At 38.2% G+C, this 24609-nt stretch overlaps 1 protein-coding gene across 3 annotated transcripts in view; it reads right to left on the bottom strand.

Annotated features, from left to right (window-relative positions):
• Window positions 1-24609, bottom strand: part of LOC122565336 (nuclear receptor ROR-beta-like) — a 78045-nt gene that overhangs the window by 38878 nt on the left and 14558 nt on the right. Inside the window, exon 1 of one of the 3 annotated variants that reach the window (XM_043721202.2) lies at window positions 4315-4384. The exons of the other annotated variants lie outside the window; for them this stretch is intronic. Coding sequence (XP_043577137.1) covers window positions 4315-4333 — 19 coding nt within the window. The 5' untranslated portion in view covers window positions 4334-4384. Of the gene's footprint in view, window positions 1-4314; window positions 4385-24609 lie in introns of those variants that run through there. 3 annotated transcript variants of the gene reach the window in all.

Here is a 24609-nt window from a genome sequence, read left to right as displayed (position 1 = left end):
GTGAGAGTTCCAACCATGCGCCTTTATACCCCTGACCCAGTTCTGGCAGAGGTGGGAAGATGATGGGGTTCAGGTACACCACCATCCCACCTAATTCAATGCTTTCCCAGCATTCAGAGTGTAGCACAAGAGGGGCACAATATTCTGCTCAATGTCTCAGAGGTCTGTGACCTTTCGCCAGCCCTGAAATAGAATGTTATTCAGTTTCTCACTCCACATATCAAGTATTTTCAGCACTTTTTGTCCTTATTTCAGATTTCCAGCACCATAATGTTAGTCCTTCTCATGTTACTGCTTCATTATGACTGAAATTTCTGCCTCAAGTTTGGTATGCAGCTTCATCCTGGTCACCAAATAACACATTCTGAAATGGTCATCTAGCAATCCTAGCCACGACACCTAATGATTCAGTTTGTTCATCAGACTTTGCTAGCAGTTCAACTTTTTGCTGCAGTTGCAAACCTTCTTAAAATTAAGTTGAAAAGAATTTTTTGTCACGTTTTTCTAATCTGAAATTTACATGTTAAGAACTAGGAGCCGGAGTAGGCAATTCAGTCCCTCAAGCCTGCTCTGACATTTAGTTTGATCCTGGCTGATTTCTCCTCAGCCCCGATCTCAGTTTTCTGTCCAGTCTTCATAACCCTTCAACCCGTTACAAATTAAAAATCTATCTCTTCCTTAAATTTACTCAATGTTCCAGCATTCACCACACTTCAGGGTGATGAATTTCATAGAAGTTGTTAACATTGTGTCCTCTTCCAAATGATTTCAGTACTTTACAGCCACCAATCATCACCGATTGACATACTTTAAAAAAAATTCATTCAGCAATACATTGAGCACGATACTTAAAGACGGATCAGGTTAGTCAAGGTCATGCCCAAGTTCCTAACTTGCCCCTGAACAACTTCATGGATGATCCCACAGGTTACGACCAAGGTGAACAGGAAATATCACATTCCACAATATTTTAAAACTTCCCATAAGTTCAGATTTGTGCTGATATAATCTGTAGAATGCAACATTTAAGTTAAATCTAAGGATGGAACACTCTTGTAAACCTTTGGGATTATACATAACATTGGTTTTAATAGTCAAATTCAAGACAGTACTTCCTGTTTAAAGTAGGCTGAGAAAGCTGTTTGCTTTATTGTCTTCTTGATGTGGGATCTATTTACCCGAGGTCACAATAGGAGGAAACAAATAAAGCCAGAGGGTTAAAAATAACCTAAAAGATTTTGCATACCTGAAAAATGTAATGTCTCAGTATCTGGGACACATGTTACAAACTTCCACATCTATTGATTATCACAGTATGGGCTGCAAGTTCACAGTTTCATTGACAGCTCTAATTTTTTGTCAGTGATGAGCTCTATTTTATGTGGGGCTATGAATATAAATATTGTTTTTGCAGAGGACTATATACGTGAAAGTACTTAAATAAACTGAATGGATTTTTATCAGTGAGCTTTGTTTTTAAGTATAGTTGTCTTTAGATATTTAGTGTTTTATTTTATGTTATTTCAATATGGCTCCTAAGGTGTTCCCATGGTGATTACAGGGTGAGCTGGCATGGAGTGAGTAACAGCAAAGAGTGGTGGGGGTGGGCATGGATTGGCAGAATTAGCACTAAGGTGGCATGGGGCTATAAGGGATTATGGGTGAGGGTTATCGGTTAGCACAGGCATCAAAAGGAATCAAATGAATGGGTAGAAGAGCTTAGGTTGGCACAGAGAGTATGAAGAGCTATGAAACGATTGGGGCAAGAGAAATGGATTGAGAGTGGGTGAGGGGACTTAGAGGGCTTAACTTCTCAAATTATCAATTTAAAATAACCTCTCTCAGGCAGCAGGCTGGACTTCAGTACAGACAGCGTCCAACTGCCCACACTACTAACCTTGCCTGAGTTCTACTCTCACCTTCAGGGGCAATTTACATGCAGCTGTTTCCTCTAAGTATTGCTTAGCCAGGAATACTCTCTGCACCAGCTTCAGTGTGAAAATCAAGACCTATTATTCTATCAGGTGACAGTTTCTTGTTCATACATTAAATATAAATATTGTTATATTCTTTAATATCACCAATCTATTTTAGTCCTTCAGGTAAAGTACCCTTTTTAAGAATATTGCATGTCAAGACTTACATTTAGTTCCCACAAAGAACATAAAGGTGAAATAGTATGAACAATGTTAAGGTTTAAGAAAGAATGAGGAAAATGGTTTATTTTATTGTGTCAAAGTTCCTGTTATAAAGCATCTTTAATATAGAGAAATACCTCAGGTACTTTACAGGGCTGTAATCAGACAATAGTTGACACAGAGCCAAAGTGACATTGAGAATCATTAGCATTTCTGAACTAAAGTTTGGTCTTAAAATAAAAGTAAGCTACTGCAGATGGAGATCTGAAATTTTAAAAATCATGAAGTACCTTGAAAATTCAGGAAGACAGAATATCTATAGAGACAGAAATGGAGTTAATGTTTCAAGTAATTTTCTTTGGTAGGAAGGGCTCTCTCTCATTAGAGAGAGACAACTGCTGGTGATTTAACTTCAGGATCACCACATCTCAAGTGAGGGAAGAGGTTGAGAAGGCTGGACCTTTCACAGTAACCTCAGCCAGTGCGAGAATTGAACCTGCTCTACTGGTGACACTCTGAATTGCAAACCATCCATCCAGCCAACCGAGCTAACCTTAGAGGGGATACAGTATCAGAAAATCAGCTGATGGTCACTGTAAGATACCTTAGCCTTTTTATTCCAAAACATCTCACACATAAAATGCTACTAAATGTCTTTTCAAAAATCCCAACTACATTTTCTGGATTGCGCTTACACAATTTTTTTAGTTATTGTCTCACAGGGCTAGCGAGCAAGAACAATGTTTCTAAATCTATGCTGATTACTCGTTTGGATCTTGTGGTCTTTACACAAGCATTGACAGTATCTTGTATAATATGTCAGTATTTTCCCCTCAGGACTGATGTTACAAGAATGAAGTAAGTTGAAAAAAAAGTGACTTTTTGATGAGCACAAAAACAAAAAAATTGTTCAAAATAATAATATTTTTGGCCAGATGAACAGGTAAATATAAATAACAGGAAACAAAAACTATTTCCTGTTTAGAATTTATTTTTTAAGATAATCTACACAACTTAGGTTGGCGAAAACACAGAAGGAATGAATTAGTGGAAGACACTTGGAATAGAATTTTATTCGTAGAATTTTAATTTTTTTTCTTCAACAGCTTTCACAACCCTTTTACATTACTGTGAGTGAAAATGGATAGGACTGCAGATAGTATGACTAAGCAGATACAAAACATTGCTGGTTTTATGAACAACCAACCATAATATAGTTAGACCAGTTGAAAACTAACAAACTAGAAATGAAAATTTTCTTAATGGATTAGTATTAACATATACCTTACAAAGTATTCTATTTATAATGCAACTATAGCAAATGATTTGCTTTCATTATTTTAAAAAAAAGAGGAGCTTCACTCACTACACTGAGCACAAACATTAGTCACACCTCAGTTATAGTTAGCACTGTGTAATTGAGTTCTGATTATGCAGGACTTTGGAGAACTTATCGGCAGGTCATTGGCATATATATCAGCAGAGCATAAAATCCTCAAACATTTTTATCAGCTTCAGAATCACACTGCTCTTTGGAAAATATTACTGTAGGATCAAAAGAGCTTAGTGGAAAGTGCTAAGCTAGCTTTGACGAGATTACTTGTACAGAGACCCTTCGAGATTTGGAAGATATTAATATTCTGCACAAGAACGTACAATTAAATCTCAATTAAGTAATGCAAAAACAAAGTCTGCAGAGGTTGGAAATCTCAAATAAACAAAAAGTGCTGGAAATAATCAGCAGGTTGGGCAGTATATGTGGAGAGAGAGAGAGAGACAGTTAATGTCTGAGATTGGCAACATCTCAACAAAGCCATAAAACAACAAAAAAAAACCATTATTATTAATTATTCATCACTTCCCATAATTCTTTCTCAGAATAGTGCTTACATCTATTTTGTGACTAAAAAGGGATTCCAGAATTGGAAAAATCGATAAATCAGTGGGTATGACCCATTAGACATATGCCATTTTCTGTGCATCATGAAACGTGTTTTCCCAGCTTCTTTGCAACGCCTGCTGATCAAGATATTCAACATTAAAGCAGCGCTGGGCTGTTCTCCCTGTTTTAAGCAGAAGTACATCTTAAATATTAGATACAAACATCAATGAGAGAAACAAAGTATCAAACTTTCTCAATGTTGAATACCAGTAACTTCAACAAATTGATACTTACAGTGGGATGGATTTTTCATTTCAAAATTAAACTCAATACTCCTCTTAAACCATTCCTATCTGCCAATTTGCAAACAGTATCTGCTGCTCTGTTTCCCGTGGCACAGAGTAAAGTAGTGCTTACACTAATAGGATTTAACATGGAACACTCTATTCAGCTCCTTTCAAACTGCATTACTCAGCTATCAATTCCACAACATATCTAATGAAGGTCTCTAAACCAAACTCAGCAGCAATGTTTTTGTTCAGTTTCAAAAAACACTTTCAGACCCTGGAGGCATTTAACAAAATGCACCTGTAATCGCTTCTTTCTATTCTGATGATAGGTTGCTCCATTGTGTCCAGTGACTAAGTCATTAAAAATAAGCAACAGCTTTCAAATACTGAAATCATTTACCCTGGCAGTTATGTAACTGTCAAAATCTAAATGTTTATTTGTCAAGTAAAAGACAAAATTACAAATTCTAAGTACATACTGAAACAACAATCTTGAAATGAAAAAGAAAATGGCACAATAGTAATCACATGGTAAAATATTAAGGCCTTTGAGACCAAACAAATTGGCTGATTCACCGTTAGGATATGTTTTTTAAAATATATGTTAATAAGATAACAGAAGTAGAGAAAATCTTAGCACTGCATTTCAAAACCTTTCCTATGAAAGGAATATGAAACATAAATCTTTCCATTTTCTGTACGGAGTTGCTCTTACATTTTTTTCTTAATATGACTTTGTACACAAGTCTCTCTTGGTAATGAATTCAGATACAGAGTGGGAAAATCTGAAATGCCAATTAACTTACTGCAGACTTAATGGTAGATAACTTTTCATGCATTATTCTTCCAAATGAGCAGATGGATCAAAGGAGGCCAAAATCTCCATTTAAAAGATGCATTATTTTGATCTTCTACACTTTTAGAATCAGTTCCTACATTTCGGTCCAAAGAAGACAAGTCAGTATGATGGCTGCACTCTTTTTCATTTTGCAAGATTCAAATTAGACTATCAAAAGTTGAGGAAAACTGCAGATGTTCCACATTTTTAAATTAACTTTTGAATCAACATCGAAAATGATTAAAGAGTACACTTGACGTGCCTTTACTTTAACAGTGATAATTTTCCAACTAGCTGGCTGATTATAAAATGCTACTTATTCAAACCATTTTATAAAATTGAAACAAAATCACAAACATAGAACAATATTTAAGATTTTCAAATTCCTATAAATTAAATTACAATAATACTTAGTCATAGAGACATAGTGTCATAGAAATGTACAACATGGAAACAGACCCTTTGGTCTAACCTGTCCATGCCGACCAGATATCCCAACCCAATCTAATCCCACCTGCCAGCAACCGGCCCATACCCCTCCAAACCCCTCCTATTCATCTACCCATCCAGATGCCTCTTAAATGCTGCAACTGTACCAGCCTCCACCACTTCCTCTGGTAGCTCATTCCATACCCGTATGTGTGAAAACGTTGCCCCTTAGGTTCTTTTATATCTTTCCCCTCTCACCCTAAACCTATGCCCTCTAGTTCTGGACTCCCCGACCCCAGGGAAAAGACTTTTCTATTTATCCTATCCATGCTCCTCATAATTTTGTAACCCTCTAGAAGGTCACCCCTCAGCCTCCAATGCTCCAGGGAAAACAGCCCCAGCCAATTCAGCGTCTCCCTATAGCTCAAATCCTCCAACCCTGGCAGAACCCTTTCAAGTTTCACAACATCTTTCCGATAGGAAGGAGACCAGAATTGCATGCAATATTCAAACAGTGGCCTAACCAATGTCCTGTACAGCCGCAACATGACCTCCCAACTCCTGTACTCAATACTCTGACCAATAAAGGAAAGCATACCAAACGCCTTCTTCACTATCCTATCTACCTGCGACTCCACTTTCAAGGAGCTATGAACCTGTACTTCTTTGTTCAGCAACACTCCCTAAGACCTTACCATTAAGTGTATAAGTCCTGCTAAGATTTGCTTTCCCAAAATCCAGGTCCTCGCACTTATCTGAATTAAACTCCATCTGCCACTTCTCTGCCCATTGGCCCATCAGGTCAAGATCCTGTTGTAATCTGAGGTAACCCTCTTCATTGTCCACTACACCTCCAATTTTGGTGTCATCTGCAAAATTACTAACTGTACTTCTTATGCTCACAACCAAATCATTTACGTAAATGACAAAAAGTAGAGGACCCAGCATTGGTCCTTTGGCACTCCACTGGTCACAGGCCTCCAGTCTGAAAAACAACCCTCCACCACCACTCTCTGTCTTCTACCTTTGAGCCACTTCTGTACCCAAATGGCTAGTTCTCCCTGTATTCTGTGAGATCTAACCTTGCTAACCAGACTCCCATGGGGAACCTTGTCGAACGCCTTACTGAAGTCCATATAGATCACATCTACTGCTCTGCCCTCATCAATCCTCTTTGTTAATTCCTCAAAAAATTCAATCAAGTTTGTGAGACATGATTTCCCACACACAAAGCCATGTTGACTATCCTTAATCAGTCCTTGCCTTTCCAAATACATGTACATCCTGTCCCTCAGGATTCCCTCCAATAACTTGCCCACCACCGACGTCAGGCTCACTGGTCTGTAGTTCACTGGCTTGTCTTTACCACCCTTCTTAAACAGTGGGACCACATTAGCCAGCCTCCAGTCTTCCGGCACCTCACCTGTGACTATCGATGATACAAATATCTCAGCAAGAGGTCCAGAAATCACTTCTCAAAAAAGCTGTCTTGACCATTTATGCAATTGGGAATACATGTGCCCATGTAGAACATTTACCACTGACCCTATCAAAGTTCACAGGTCAGGAATGTCATGTGATTTAAATGCGTTCACTAGGCTAGGGCCATCTGCCCTTTTGTCCTTAAAGGCCAGCAAGTTGTATGAGAAGTCACAATAATCCTTAAATTCACTTTTGCGCTCTCATGGAAACACGTTGAGAACATCTAGCGTTGTAATTGTAGGCCTAAGCTCGGCCCCACTTCAGGTTTGCAATACAAAGTGATGACAATAGCACAGGTTCAATTCCTGCACTGCCTGAGGTTAACAAGAAGGAAATTACATTCTTAATCTCTCCTCTTGCCTGAGATGTGGTGACCCTCAGGTTAAACCACCACCAGTCGTCTCTCTGAGAAAGCAGTCCTCTGGTCTGTGGCATCATTAACGTCTTGCCTTACAGAGGGACTATTATTTAGCCAACGTCCATCATATTTCAGACTCTAATTGTTAACTGTCAAATTGGTTAATGTCACAATTTCCTGGAATCCATTCTGAATACAGCAATAAAGTACAATACAGAGAGTATAACATGAGGTCTATTGTGGTAGCTGGTATTGTGGTACAGTGTCATTTCATTTCTGGACAAACAGTCCAAAATCAGCATGGATTGTTGGAATACAAATGCTTAGTCTGCCACCTGCATGAGTTCTACAATTTCAACATCACCTCTTTTGGATAACGAGGTTCTATTGTTGAAAACTGCTCACATATTGCTGTTGCACAGGCCAGATAAATGGCTCTTGTGGGAAATGTAAAAATATTACAGCAATATAAATTATTGCTGCTTTTCAGAAGATTTAGATTAGCATTGAAAGAATGTCTTGCAATTTGTTCGTGCCATATCTGACCTGGAAGTAACTTTCAGAGGGTATAAAAACTCGAAAGGACAGAATTGCCCATTATTTTTCAACATGTGGGGCTGAATGAAGAACACACCAACCCTATCAGGGAGAAACTTAATAACCTGCTTGGCAGGCAGTAAGTTAAGTGCTGATAGGAGAGCAAGGAACCAGTATCTCACCCAGTCACAGGCCTCAACATTGGTGAATAGGTTGCTAGAAGCAGGGGTACTAAAATCTGCTGGTTGAGGCCTACTTCTTGTGGGGGAGGAGGGGGGGTTCGGAGGAAGGGTAAGTTTCTTTTTTCTTCTTGTAGTAGAGTTGGCTATTTGAGGAAGGGGGGGGAATGGGTTTAGGCAGAGGAGGTAAAGGGGTACTGCAGGTAAAGGTAGAGAGAGTGGGGTATTGGAGGTCTGAACCAAGCAGTTAGCAGGTCACCATGAAACTAGTCACCTTAATTGCCTACTGGAGAGCCAAGTTATTGGTGAGGTGCAGTCTTGAGGCTCTTACGTGGCCTTAATTGACCACTTAAGGACTTTATTTGCTGGTGAGTTGAGAAAGTCACCCATGGATGTTCTCACTCAGCGTCTGAATGCTGACATAGCAAGAAGGAGGTGAGTTTCAAAGACCAGCTTGCTCAGTTATGTCCCTTTCTTACCATCTCTCCTTACGAGAGGAATATTGAACCCCATAATACAGATATTTCTCACAACGATATGCTTAAAATTTCACCAAAATATTTAAACGAAATTTTTTTAGCATGTCAGAAATAAAATGTAATCAGATCAAATAAAGTTTTAAGCATTCTCTCAGGACTTGCTCAAATCACTGCAGTCTTTTTTTGTTTATAAGCTGATCATATTTTAAAGGTTATCAAAATGCATGTGTCTTATGGATGCTAATCACAAGATATGATTTTTTTTGACAGGACAACAATATAATAATGGGCAACTCAAAATTGAGCTAATAAAAGCTCTAATTTAGTTAAGTCCATCTAGGCGAAAGTATGTTCGAAATTTTATTTCAGTGTCTATTGTAGCTATCAGCAAAGCATTCACCATCACAGAGCGACACAAAAACAAAACAACAGATGGCCTCAGTGGGCAGATCTCTGTGATTAGCCAAATTAAGTAACCAATGGACAGAGAACTTAAGATAACAACCGATACCCCATTTCAGTCAATGCCTTTGGAACTCCCTACTGGCTTAGTGGGTAATGTGCCAAATGAAGTGTTGCTGAGGCCCACAGATCTGGGCTGAACTGGTTGAATGCCCATTCTGTGCTGAGTTAGCCAGTCTTAGAAGAAAAGGCAGTGGATATGTTCCAATTGGCTTTTGTATCTTCAATATAAAAAGGGCAAAACAAACTCTGCTAGAGTACTATATTGTCCAATGACCCCTGTTGAAAGTGTGAAAGTATCAGGTGCAGTCCAGAATGAGCTTCTTTATGATAGCCGCCACTGTTGGATGATGGGATACACAGTGATTTTCTGATTGAAAGCTAAAGAACAGGAACTTAGGCAAGGTTCCAAAAAACTTTCAAGTGAATGAGAACAGGAGAAAGGGGGAAAGATAAAGATACAAATGCATTAAGAGGCACATGCTATAACACACTTGATTATTAAAAATTTTTTTCATACCGGTCCAATCTACAGAGATGGAACAGAACATTTTACATTGTTGAATAAATTGCTAAATTTTATCCATTCTTCCTCCTGTAACTATTTTAAACTAAACTTTTTTTTTGCGATTTCAGAAATAGCACATGGGGAAAAGATGCATCAGAACTGATAAGAAGCATCCCCGAAACACAAACAATTTGTTGCAAGTTCTTGCCTATGCTGAGCATCAGCAGAATTCAGAGAGGCTGGTAAAGCTGCTAACCACAAATGTCGCTATAAGCTTTATCAACAGCAGTCCCAACTGAAGAAATCATACCTTGAGACAGGCAAGTTCTGAAAAAAAAAAGCATCTTTAAAAATGTACTATTAAATTAACTTTTCTGCTCGCCTTACAACATGCTGCAAGATTTACTATCAAAGTCAAAATGATGGAAGACTTAAAAATATCTTCATACATTCAATCTTTATATTGATACTATGGTTTAACATTACACAGTTATAAAAAAGGTCAATGTGTATCATACTAGTACATTAATTTTCTATTATAAATTTTATTGATATGATAAAAATATGTTTTTAATCAGTTTTACCATCCTTTTTGATCTTCAGACCCAGAAAAGTGCTATTCTAGACTGTTTCTCACACCATTACAAAGACAGTGTATTGAAAGCTTGAGCAATAAATTAAACACAGCTAAATATATATATACATTAGAAACAAACTGGAACCACAGTTTACTTATTTTTTTAAAAATCAGCAGACTTACATGAGGGCATCTTCTATTGCTCAAGTGCTGCAATGTTGAGGCATTGAGTGCTTCCTATTTAGTTAATTTGATCATCTTCCTTGATGTGTAGAACCACAGTGCAGTTACAAAAAGGTGTACAGTGGTGAGTACTTCCTTTAATTCAACAATAAGCAGCAGTCAAGCTATGCACATCTATTTACAGGCTGGATTGATGAACCACAGTTATGTGGTGTGCTGGATTTCTTAAACAACTATTTGAAACCATTTTGCCACAATATGTTATACAATTTTCACAGAGTGTGTCATAGGCTTGCACACTGTGCTTTCACCTCTTGGTTTGAATTCAAACCAGTGATGAGATCGTAATCGTATTTCTGGTTGCAAACTTTGCTTGCAAAATAACTTTGAGGGTAGTATGAACATAGCATCTCATAACCGGTAAATCAGAGAAGTGTAGGATATACACCACAATTTACTATCTTACTAAACAAGACAAGTGGATCAGCAATATTGGAAAGAGTGTTTTAGTTTGCACCTGGCTATTATCATGGTGAATCGTGATTAAGCACACTAGCCCCAATTTCAATAAGCTCAAATTTTTACCCAACTGTTGGAGAAAATTTAATGCTTTCTTATTTATTGTTTACAAAGGATTTCAGGTCATGTTCACATGACTTAAGGTTCTTCAGAAAACACAGCAATTCTGAGGGCACAGTATAATAATGAGATTGAAAGGCATAAAGGAAGGAAGATGCTTGCATTTATATAGCACCTTTTACAACATCTCAATTCAGTATGTTTGAAGTGTACTGACTTGTAATGGAAAAACAAAGCACAACGAGAAGACACCATCAGTAATAAGCTATATGACTGAATAATGTGTTTTAGTGATAATAACTTGCAAGATAGATACAGGCCAGGGCACTGGAAAACTACCCCAGCTCATCATCAACCATGACACTGATCTCTTCTGGCAATCAAAGAGGATAAACTATTCCTAGGTTTAACGTTTTCTTTGGAAGATGGTACCTTCCACAATGTAGCTCGTGCTCAACACTGTACCATGGTATCAGTTTTAATTATGTGCTCACATTTCTAGAATGGATCTTGAATGCACAACAACTCGCTCAGATGTGAGCATGCTAACAAAGAGGCAAAGCTGTAGTCAGATGTTTATCAACAAAACAAACGATAAGCCTTCTGTTCTTGGTGCTCACATTTTCTTATGGAATCAGTGGCAGACAGAAACTGGGATAAGTCTGTGAAGGGGCCATTCAACTCACATGCTCATTACTTTTTGTCTAATTTCAAATCTTCTTGCCCTGGATTTTTAGTTTCAATTTCTTCTTTTAGGTATCTCTCAACCCTATTTATGTTATTTCTTAACTTGTTTACATAGTTCCAGAAATCCAATAAGCTGTGTGAAAATGTTCTGCATATATTCCCAATTTACTAATAGTTCTTTTTTAAAATACTTTGAATCTAATCAGAGTGAACAATTTGATTTGATCAATTTTGTATTTATTTTGGAACAAAAATAGAATGCAACTTCCTCAGTTGTTCCTTACAGTTAACATTTCCAAGCTCCAGACTATCCTGCATCCCTCTCAATAACTATAACATTTCCTATGATGTAATTATCAGTAATACAGCATTAACCAACACCAAAATATTGACTGGCTCAGTGTCAATTTGTGTCTTATTTCATACTTGTGCAATACCTTGGGATGTTTTATAATATTAAATTTTGTTTTGTAAATGAAATTTCTTGATATATGTATAATTATTCTCAATTTGTTTTTGATCCCTTTGAGAAAGAAACTGAATGTGTTGTACTAAGCCAAGTACTCCCAAAACTATTTCCTGAATCACAGGCTTTATAAAATGTTCCAGGAAAGGTATTTAATCCAGTTTCTTTAAAAGAAAAGACAAAGACATTCTTTCTTTCCTTTACATATATGGAAATTCCCTTGACGTAATTCTTGGCTCAGTGGTAGCACTTACACATCTGAGTCAGTAGGTTACGTATTCAAGTTTCACTCCAGAATCACAAGCATACATCATTAAGGTTGACACCTTAGTTAATTGAGGGACTGCTAAATGTCAAATGAGATGAGACGTTATACCTGGACCCATTCTGGCCTAATAGGGAGACATAAAGGATTCAATGGTACCATTCAGAGCATGATTGTCCACCATCTACAAGGCAAAAATCAGGATTGAGAATCAATATCCTATATTTACAGTTCCAACAATATTTGAGAAGCTCAACACCATCCAGCGAAAAGCAGCCACCTCATTGACACCCTATTTACCATCTTCAACATTCACTCCCTTCATTATTAATTCACTGGGGCACCATTTAAAAATCAATCAATCAATCTGAAAATAAGTCAAAAGGCACGACCCACCAAACTCATGACCTCTATTCCATAGAAGTAGCAGATGTAATGGGAACAACAGCAACTTCAAGTTCTTCTCCTTCCTGACTTGGAATTGTCATTATCATTCCGTCAGTATGACTGAGTCAAATTCCCGAAACGCCCTCAGTAATATCCTTTGGGTGTTCCAAAACCTCCATGGTCTGCAGCAGTTTAACGAAGGCAGCTCAGCACCAACATCTCCAGAGAAATAAGGGATGGGCAGTGGACTCTGGCTGAGCCAGCAAAGTCCACGTCCCATAAATAAATAAAAATGTAGGCAACTTTTTCATGGCATCCTGGCCAGCATTTATTTCTCACCCAATCTCAAAATATAGTCATTATCTCATGCTACTGTGAGATTAGATTAGATTACTTACAGTGTGGAAACAGGCCCTTCGGCCCAACAAGTCCACACCGACCCGCCGAAGCGTAACCCACCCATACCCCTACATTTACCCCTTACCTAACACTACGGGCAATTTAGCATGGCCAATTCACCTGACCTGCACATCTTTGTGACTGTGGGAGGAAACCGGAGCACCCGGAGGAAACCCACGCAGACACGGGGAGAACGTGCAAACTCCACACAGTCAGTCGCCTGAGGCAGGAATTGAACCCGGGTCTCTGACGCTGCGAGGCAGCAGTGCTAACCACTGTACCACCGTGCCGCCCACAAAGATATAGCTCTATGTTAAGTTGGTTGCCATTTTTCTGAGAATTGCCACTTCAAAAATACATCTTTTACTACAAAATGCTTTAGAATAATTTTTCCATGTTAATTCACTGTGCTTTTCTATTTTTCTCCTATTGTTGAACTTCCTTTTCTTAAGTTTACAACAAACATTCATTTGTACGAAACTCAAACCATTTATTAGAGAGGAACCACAAACAAATATCCGCTTCCATTAAAGAACATAGAACACAAGAATAAGAAACAGGAGAAGAAAGGGGCCAGCCAGTCTCTCAAGCCTGCCCTGACATTCCATAAGATCATGGCTAATATGCCACAGACTTCAACTCCTTTTCATACCAAACACTCTGCAGCCCTCAACTCCTCGATATTTCACATAAATCAATCTCAGTTATATTGACTCCGCAGACCTCTAGGAGAGAGAATTCCAGACCTTCACTACTCTTTTGAAGAAGAAATTCTCTCTCATTTCAGTTTTAAATGAATTTCCCTTATTTTGTACCTTAATTCAAGACTCCCCCACTCTTGGAAAATTTTTTTTAATGTCTACCCTGTCAAGCTTAATGTTTCAATAAGATCAGTCCTCATTCTTCTCAACTACAATGAACAAAGGCCTAACTTGTTTCGTCATTCTTGGTAATTTAACCCTCCATCCTTGGAATACCCTCGCGAATATCTTTTGAATATCCTCCAATGTCTGCATATTCATTTTTAAATACAGGCACCAAAACTGTGCACAGTACTCCCAGTGCAAGACTTCCCTATTTTTAAACTCAAACACCCTCTTAATCAAGGCCAAAATTCCAATTGCCTTCTTAATTACCTGCTGCACCCAAATGCTAATCTTTTGTGTTTCATGCACAAGAACACTTAGATGCCTCTGCACTGCACATTTTTGGACTCTCTGTCCAATTAAATAGTAGTCTGTCCTTTGATTCTTCCTAACACAATACATGACCTTACACTTTCCTACATTAAACTCCATCTGCCAAGTTTTTACCCACTCACTCAACCTATATTCCATTGTTGATTTCTTATGTCCTCATCGCAACATGTCTTCCCACTTATTTTTGTAAAATCAGCAAATTCAAACACATTATGCTCTACCTCTTCCTCCAATATAGTAAATAATTGATTAGGAGAAAGTGAGGACTGCAGATGCTGGAGATCAGAATTGTGAGTGTGGTGCTGGAAAAGAAAAAGGTCAGCAGCATCCAAGGAGCAGGAGAATCGATGTCCTGAGACTGGTCTTTGTGGCACTCCACTTGTTACATATTTCCAATCTGAAAATGTCCTATTATTAATTCTAACTATTTGTCTTCTGTGTATTAACCAATCCTCAGTCCATATTGATACATTACTCCTCAATACATGAGCTCCTATGTTGTGCAATACCCCTTTATGTCCCAGCTACTGAATGCCTTCTGGAAATCCAAATACTAGTTCTCCTTTATCAATTCTGCTCATTACATTCTTAAAAGAACTATAGCAAATTTGTAAAACATAATTTCCCTTTTTCCTGTTTGATTGTGTTAATCTTTTTTAAATGTTCTGCTATTTTCCCTAATAGTCTGTATCATTTTAACAGATATTAGGCTTTGTGACCTTTAGTTTCCTGCTTTCTGTCTGTCTCTCTCTCTCTCCTTTCTTGAGCAGGAATATCCATTAACAGTTTACTAATTCTCTGGAACCCTCCAGGAATGTAGTGACTTCTGGAACATTTTGACCAATGCCGTTGCTGTCACTTCCTTTAAAAGTAAAATGTATTTTTTATCTGCTATTCTCATTTGCAAAGTTGGGAGGTCATTCAGCTCACCAATCCTAGGAGTCTGCCAGCAATGCTCTTAATCAAATGAAAACAGGAGAGGAATGGAGGAAAACTAAAAGTAAAGGAAAAGTAAAAAAAAATTGCCAACTTTTCATAATTTTAGTCTGCACTAAAACATTTTACAACATTTTTCTTTGGATTGGAATCACTGCAGCATAGTGACAAAGCAGCAGTAGTCCGAAGGTAGGTACAAGTTACCCAGTGATTCAGTCTCTATACTAAAAGGTCAATAGATATTTTCAACAATCTTAATCTGTAATATATTGTCAACAATATCAACATTTTCTGAATTCCAGCTTAAACATCCAGTCAAGTGCTACAATGCATTAATTTAACACCCCATTTCTACAGTGTACAGAATAGAAAGAAACATTTTGTCTTTGTGATTCTTCACATAAATGAGTTACTAATATTTACTGGGTAACAGAAGAATAAAATTAGGGCCTGTTTCCACACTGTAAGTAATCTAATCTAATCTAACCTAATCTAAAATGTCAGCTAAGGATGAATTTTGAGCCAGTTGCCAGAAAATGGAAAAAGGCTTCAGTACAGATAATTTAAAACAGATAATCTTTATCAAGGCGAGGTCATACCTGACAAATGTATTAGAATTCTTTATCTATTTCAATTTCTAGAAGGCCTCTGACAAGATGCCACACAGGAAACTGGTAAATAAGAAAAGAGCCCATGGTGACAATTGGTCAATAGGAGCAAGGTACCAGCATGGATAGAGGATTGGCTGACTGACAGAAGTCAGAGAATAGGGAATAAAGGGGTCTTTTTCAGGATGGCAGCTAGTGACTAGTGGAGTTCTCCAAGGGTTAGTGCTGGGGACACAACTATTCATGTTATACTTTTGCAATCTGGACAAAGAAACCGAGGGCATTGTTGCTCGGTTTGCAGGTGACATAAGTGGAAGGAAGTGTTAAGGCTGGAAGACTGCAGATGGACTTAGCAGGCGAGCAGCGTGGGCAAAGAGGTGGTAGATGGAATACAATGTAGACAAGTGTGAGGTTTGGAAGAATACAGACATTGACTGTTTTCTAAACGGGGACAGGCTTCAGAATTCTGAGGCACAAAGTGACTTAGGAGTCCTAGTTAATGCAGGTTAACATGCAGGTTCAGCTGATAGTTAGGAAGACAAATGTAATGTTAGCATTCATTTCGACAGGTCTAGAATACAAGGACAGGGATGTATTGCTGAGGCTGTGAAGGCTCTGGTCAGACCACATTTGGAACACTGTAAGCAATTTTGGGCCTCATATTTAAGGAAGAATGTAATGACTTTGGCAGAGGTCCAGAGGATGTTTAAAAGAATAATCCTGGGGATGAAAGGATTGTCATATGAGAAGCAATTGAGGTCTCTGGATCTGTACTCAATGGAGTTTAAAAGAATGGGCGGGAATCTGATAGAAAATTATAGAATACTGAGAGGCCTGGATAGAATGGACGTGGAGAAGATGTTTCCACTCAGAAGAAACTAGTACCTGAAGGCACAGCCTTGGAGTGAAGGGATGACCTTTTTAAAAACTGAGTGAGGCTGAATTTCTTCAGCCAGAGGGCAGTGACTCTTTGGACCTAACTGCTGCAAAAGGCTGTGGAAGATAAGTAACTGAATGTATGTAAGACAAATAGATTCTTGATTAATAAGGGGATCAAAGATTACAAAGAGGAGGCAGGAGAATGGGGTTGAGAAATGCATCAGCTATGAGCATATGAGGTAGACCATACTCAATTGGCCTTATGACCTAATTCTGCTTCTACATCTGTTGGTCTTAAGTGCCCTCTCGGTTTAGGAGGACATAACACAGAAAAATCTATTGTTAAAATATAGATTAAGATAAATTCCAAGATGAAATGCATCTCAAATAATTTGCTGCATCCCCTGCAAATGGAAGGTATTAACTATACTTTAGTTAATTAGTTACTAATTTAATAATCAAATAAATAAGGAGGCTCAAGGGGTCAGTTTAAGGGAGGCTTAGGAATCTAAAGAGAAAAGTCAAGTCAGCAGACCAGTTAGCAATTTTAGGTAAAGATTGGATAAATGAGACAGGGAATTTAATAATGATTGTTCACCAGCAAATAAAGGCCCAAATAAAAGCATAGCAAAAAAAAAATTGAAAACTCTTCATCTAAATGCATGAAACAACTGTGACAAGATAAGTGGGCTAGCTAAACAAGTGTAGTTAAATGATTTGACATAATCACCATAACTAATACATGGTTGCAAGGTGACCAAAGTTGTGAAATAAATATTCCAGGTATACATTATTTTGAAAAGACAAGCATAAAGGAGAAATAGCCATCATTATACAGGATAACATTATACATGGTATTAAAAGGATCTTGGCTATTCCAATTGAATTAAAATAGACATTAACTGATTAGGAATAAAAAGGGCAAGAAACATTGATGGTAGTACAACTCCTTAACATTGACAAGGGAAATAAATAAAAATTATTGGAGTTTATAACAAAGGCAATGCAAAAATCTGAGGAGAACTATCATTTTCATATAGACTAAACAAATTAAATTGGCAAAGGCAGTCTGAAGGATTAGTTTGCAGAATGCTTTTGCAATGTTCCTGTAGGATAATCATTTGGGGAACAAATCAGAAAAGGACAAAATTTATTTTAGATTTGGGATTGTATCATGAGGCATGGTTAATTAGTAATCTCATAATAAAAAGAACCGCTGGGAAAATGTGATAATATAGCTTTAAATTGTATTACTAAGTAAAAAAGTGGTGAATTAAAACCAAAACATGAATTTTAAATAAGACCTACATAGGTCTGAAGTGGGAATTGGCTAAAATTGATTGGCTGAATAGACTGAAAGGTAGAACAGTAAATAATTGAAGAGGAAAAAGGATTCAAAACATCTCAACAAAAATTCAATATATTATAGATAAAATCTGAGTCAGGAAGATTTATCCCAGGCATACTAGGGAATTTAAGGATAGTATTTGATTAAATCAAAAGGCATATCATGCTGTAAAGTGTAATAATAGGGCTGAGGATTTGGAGAGATTTAAAAACCAACAAATGGTGAATAAAACATTGATAAAAAAGGGAAAAAAATAAAATGGGATTCACCTAGTCAGGAATATAAAGACAAATGATTAGAGATCTTAGGAGTACATAAAAAAAGAGAGTAGCTAAAATCATTAGTCCCTTGAGACAGACAGAAGAAACTATCGCAGGAATTTGACAGGGACACAAAATGTATTCAGCACCTGCTTTCACAGAATGCATTAGAAATAGAGGCTGAAAAGAGCTGAGTAACTTAAAGCAAGCATCAGCAGGTAAAGGTTGTTGACAACACCTGTTAGCAAGATGAAATCTGGAAAAGAAACCAGGAAAAGGAATGTCAAAAATCTCAAGGCCAAGAACCACATCCACCTCCCAGAATCGCCTGTCAGAGATGTGGCTCTAGGATCAGGCTGATCAATCATGCAGGAACCCATAGATCCCATGACGAGTGACAAGGAATTTCCGAGGTGGACAATCGTACTTATTAGCAAATATTGAGTTTAGAAAAGGAAACTACTGTCTGACACATTTAAGCGTTGTTTTGGAGTGTGTACTAGTAGTGTGACGGGGACTTGATAGATTGAGTCTACTTTGGGTTTCCATTCATAAACTTCTAAATAAATGATTAATATGCAAGATAAGGACTTTTGAGACAAAGATTCATACAGTATGGAAACAGACCCTTCGGTCCTACACATTCATGCTGACCAGACATCCCAATCTGACCTAGTCCTATTTGCCAGCATTTGGCCCATGGCCCTCTAAACCTTTCTATTCATAAACCATCCAGATGCCTTTTAAATGCTGTAATTGTACCCACTACTTCTGGCAGCTCGTTCCATACAAGCACCACTCTCTGCGTAAAAAAGTTGCCCTCTGGGCCTTCTTAAATCTTTCTCCCTCACCTTAAACCTATGCCATCTAGTTTTGGACTCTCCCATCAAAAGGAAAAGACCTTAGCTACTCACCCCATCCATGCCCCTCATGATTTTTTTTTAAACTTCTGTAAGGTCACCCCTCAGCTTCCGACACTCCAAAGGAAAAAGGCCCCAACTTATTCAGCCCCTCCCTATAACTTAAGCTATCCATTCCCAGCAACTTCCTTGCAAATCTTTTCTGCACCCTGTCAAGTTTAACAACATCCTTCTATAGAAGAGGGAAACAGAATTGTGGACTATTTTTGAGTTGCAGAATGCGACCAGTATTTTAAAAGTGGCCTCACCAATTGGGGCAATATATTAGCAAGGATGGAAGACCCAGTTAAAGGACAGCAATCAGAAATTGGGGATAAACAGGGAATTTTCAAGTTGCCACCCAAAGCTCATGGAGTGTCATAACGATCAGTGAACCTCAGATATTTATCAATCTGTACAAATAGTTTCGACAAACAGACAAAAATTAATGCATCTAAATTTGCTGACATACAAATCTGTGTAATGTAAGTTATCAGGGCACCAAGAGGCTGCACAAGTCTATACAAGCAGCTAAACTGAGTGGGCAACCCGGTGGCAAATCATGTACAACATCGTCAGGTGTGAGATTATTCACTTTGGAAGCATGAATAGAAAAGCAGAATACATTTTATTAGGGAGCAAGCTTTTAAAAGATGATGATCAGAGAACCTGTATGTTCTATAAAAAAAGAAAAAACATTAGCATTCAGGCACAGCAAATAATTATTAAGGCAAATGGTATGTTAGCCTTATTGACAGGGAGCTGGATACCACATCTTGTTATTATATGGAGGTCTAGTGTGACTACAGCAGGATTACTGTGTGGAGTTTTGGTTACCATACTTAAGAATGGATACAGTTGCATTAGAGGAAGTACAACAAGAATTCAACGTAGTTGTTCTTGAATGACAGAGTTGTTCCGTAATGAGGAGCTGAGCAAATTTGACCTATATTCTCTGGAATGTAGAAGAATGGGGAACGTTTCTTCTCTAAGATTGTTTGGAATTCTTTTCCAAGAGAACAGCTGAGATTGGGTTATTAAATAAATTGGGGACTGATTGACAAGGGAGTTAAGTGGAGTTGAGGCTACAATCAGATCAGCCATGACCTTACAAATGGTGGAGGATGCCCGAGGGGTTGAATGGCCTATTTCTGCTCCTGTTTCTTATGTTCTTACCTCATTAAAAATCATTAAAATATACATGATTCTGTAATGTGCACATTGAAAGACCTAAATTGCTCTAATTCAGGAATCTAGTACAAGGTAGCACCACTTCATGATATAGGGTTGATCATTTAAGACAAAAATGAGAAGGAATTTGAGGATTGTGAATTTTTAGAATTCTCTATGACAAAGAGATGTGAAGGTTTTTATATTTATTGATGGGATGTCATCATCACTGCCTAGGCCAGCATTTATTGTCTAATTCCAAATGTACAGGAGAAGGTGGTGGTGAACTGCTTTCTTGAACTGTTGATGTCCTAACTGTGTAGGGACACCCACAATGGTGATAGGGAGGAAGTTCCAGAACTTTGACCCAGCAACAATGAAGGAACGATGATACAGTTCCAAGTCATGAAAATGTGTGGCTTGGATGGAAACTTGTACGTGGTTGGGCATCTGCTTTGAAGAGGCTAATAGTCTACTCATGATCCTATTAAGTTATCTTCAGAGTTGAACTAAACAAAGAGAGAAAAATTTAACACATTATCCATTTCAACATACTGCAGCTCAAAATTAGTCCATGATTCGGGATGGAACTATATTGAGCCACATTCTCTTAAGCTTTGCTCACATTCTCAAATCCATACTGATGAAATTTGATCATTTCTAAATTTACCATGGTTAAGCTTCTCATTTAAATTTTAATGAGCCATATGAAAAAAATGGGATGGGTAAATTAATAGTACATTTAGTCATCTAAATTCAATGTGGAAAGGCTTTAAACAGACTACAAAAGAAGTGCTCAATCTCCAAAGTTATCTTTCAAACATTGACATGTGCTGAGTGGCTGAGAACTACAACATTTTAGGATTTATACTGCTGAATCAAATCTGTTTCTGAAGTACTAAACACGTGGGATCTATTTCATTCAAAGATGGTGAAGGTTCTAAATCTTCTCCCACCACCGAAAGTTTGCAACCTGAAGCAAATTATAATTGAAATCTAGTCTATTAAAAAGGTAGAACAGCAACTATATGCTGTCATGACCATGGATCATAACCCCTGGATCACCTATGAACATACTGAAGTTTTAATTGCAATGTGTGTTTTAAGAAAAAAGAGATCCAGATCCTCTATCTAACCTGTCATCTATTTTCCAAGGATCCGTAATCCCTCTGCTCCCTGCCCGTTCACGTATCTGTCTAGATGTGTCACAAATGATGCTATCATGCCCATGCCTACCACCTTCGTTGGCTACACATTCCAGGCACCCATTAACCTCTGCGAAAAGAACTTTCCATGTATATTTCCCTTAAACCTTTCCCCTCTCACCTTGAACTCGTGACCTCTAGTAATTGAGCCCCCCCCCCCACTCTGGGAAAAAGCTTTTTGCTATCCACCTCTCATGATTTTGTAGACCTCAATCAGGTCCCACCTCAACCTCTGTCTTTCTCATGAAGATAATCCTAATCTACTCAACCGGTCTTCATAGCTAGCACCCTCCATACCAGGCAACATCCTGGTAAACCTCCTCTGCACCCTTTCCAAAGTATCCACATTTTTTTGGTAATGTGGCGACCAGAACTGTATGTAGTATTCCAAACGTAGCCAAACCAAAGTCCTATACAACTGTAACATGATCTGCCAACTCTTGTACTCAATACCCCTTCCAATGAAGGAAACATGCTGTATTCCTTCTTGACCACTATTGACCTGCATTGCCACCTTCAGGGTACAATGAACCTGAACACCCAGATATGGCCAGACGAGGATTGTGGATGTAAGTTCACTGGATGTCTGGATAAAATTCTGGTATGTCAGACCTGGACAAAGTCAGGGAAGAGATAACCAGAGGCTGACTACCCAACTTCCTGTCAGCAGGAAGCTCAATACAGTTCCATCATGAACCATGGACTACTTTTGAATTGCAGATATATATGTTTTATCTATCAGAGGTATACAAACAAAATGGGGTTAAAGCGAACTTCAGACCTCATCTATGTGCGTTATTGGCCTGATATCCAATTGTGCGAACTAGTGTGTTGTGAAGGTCACTGTTTGGAGAACAAATATTAAGTACCCTACACTGCTAGCAAAGAAAAGATACTTTCACAGTAGAAGTGCTGCCAGCAGTCAATGTGTAAAGGAACCAGGACAAAAAAAATTTAATTGGCAAAGCCAAAATTTACAAATTTGATTGTTCAATTCCCAATATCAATACCACTGGTAGCATCCACTGGAATGGTCACAATGTTCTACTGTCTGCTGTTCACTAACAAATCATACTTTTTTTTGGACTCACCTGTTCTTAAACGTGTGCATGTGTTATGTTATTATTTCTTGTGTTCAGGGACTAATAAGCTCAAACAAGTGAAATGTCATGAGTTAGTAATTCCTCTATCTAATTCCAAATTGATTGCAGCTGTCTCATAACTCCTGAGATGCAGGCAGGAGCTTGGATTCTAGTGTGCATGGCGTAGAAAACTTAAATCCTGCTGGATTTCACTATCTGATTGGCTGGCAGCTCTTCATTCCCAGCAGTGCCAAGGCTAAGTAGTGGGCACTGTCTGGATTGTAGTAAAATGCACAATGAGGCTCATGGTTGTCCCAAGAAGGTAGTGCTTGGAAATGTTGGGCAGAGAAGAATCTTCCTGCCCATTTCGGGGGGTGCAGTACCACCAGTGGCCACTACTCACACTAGGTATAGTCAGTTAAAAATTACACAACACCTGGTTATAGTCCAACAGGTTTACTTGGAAGCACTAGCTTTAGGAGTGCTGCTCCCTCATCAGGTGGTTGTGAATGAAGGAGCAGCGCTCTGAAAGCTGGTGTTTAACTTTGTACACCACAGTCCAACACTTGCACCTCCAAATCATAGGTATAGTCAAGTAGCTACCATTCTCTGATTGGCTGGCATCTTTGTGGGAAGGACATATCATTGGGAATTTCCATCATGGGAATGCCTGTTAGTGCCTGAAGGGAAATGCTGTGGCAATTACAAGAGTTCCTAGCTGGTTCTGACTCATGGGAATTACCCCTGTTAGCCTCATGAAATCCTGTCTAGTCTTTAAGCTGTGTTCTGTTCAAAGCTTATGAATGACTGAGCATTTATTCTCTTGTTTTGTCCATATATCCAGTTGCAGATTTGCACTGGGTAGACGTTTATGAATATGCAATCTGCTTCATTTACCTGCATAACCCCTTGAAATTGAAACACTGCTTATGGACTAGTACATCATACATTTTCCCTTCCTACGTGCACTGCTACACATCTGCCCATATTAAATTTTAATAACATTTCTCACTTAGAGGTAATGCAAATAAAAGTGACCTTTGAGCTGTTGTTTCTAATCCCATTGCTCCATCTACCTTGGCATCTTCTTTAAATTGACCAAAATGTTCAATATGTTTTTGAATTTTTCTGAATGGTGTGATCCTAACACCACTTCTTTAAACATCAGATATATTATTCTTTCCCTCAAACCTAGACCACAACAGAGTCACTCAGTATTTCTATACTAGGTTCTTATCTATTCTCAAGATATTTGTGTTCCTATAGTTTTGAGTTTAAGTCATAAACTTAGCTCAAAAGGTAATACACTACAGATTGTTCTGCTATAATGCAACAGTTGTATTCCTTTGCAGCCTTGCGCTATAGAAAATTGCGCTGCAGAAGATCAGAAATAGAAAATCACTATACCCGTTCAGTAGAAAGTTCGCATTATCCAAATAACATTCCCAATTTATCAATTGCATTTTGGCCATTCATGCAGACAAAACATGCATTACAGCAGAACATGACTCGTAGGGCCCAGGGCTTGAATTCCATTCCTGTTAAGTCTTGTGAACTGAAGGTCACAAATTTGGCTCAGAATTCTGGCTGACCTCCAGTGTATTCATGCCCAAAAGAAAATGGGGACACAGTCTCAGAACATTAGCAAGCTGTTTAGGACTGAGATGAAGAAGTGAACCTCTGGAATTCTTTGCCCTAGAGAGCTCTGGAGGCCATGTCATTCAGTATATTCAGGACTGAAGTTGGTATATCTCCAAATATGGAAAACCTCAAAGTTTAGGGCAAGAAAATGATGTTGAGTCAAAGATCAACCATGATCCCGTTGAATGATGGATCAGGCTCAAGGGGTTGAATGGCCTACTGTTTCCATTTCATATGTTTATGTAATCACTTGTGAT

This window comes from Chiloscyllium plagiosum, unplaced genomic scaffold (assembly GCF_037043375.1).
Source record: "Chiloscyllium plagiosum isolate Xiang-an unplaced genomic scaffold, Cpla_swu_hap1 HiC_scaffold_28, whole genome shotgun sequence".
NCBI classification, from domain to species: Eukaryota; Metazoa; Chordata; class Chondrichthyes; order Orectolobiformes; family Hemiscylliidae; genus Chiloscyllium; species Chiloscyllium plagiosum.
The sequence above is the reverse complement of the archived record's forward strand: the minus strand, read 5'-3'. Positions and strand labels throughout refer to the sequence as shown.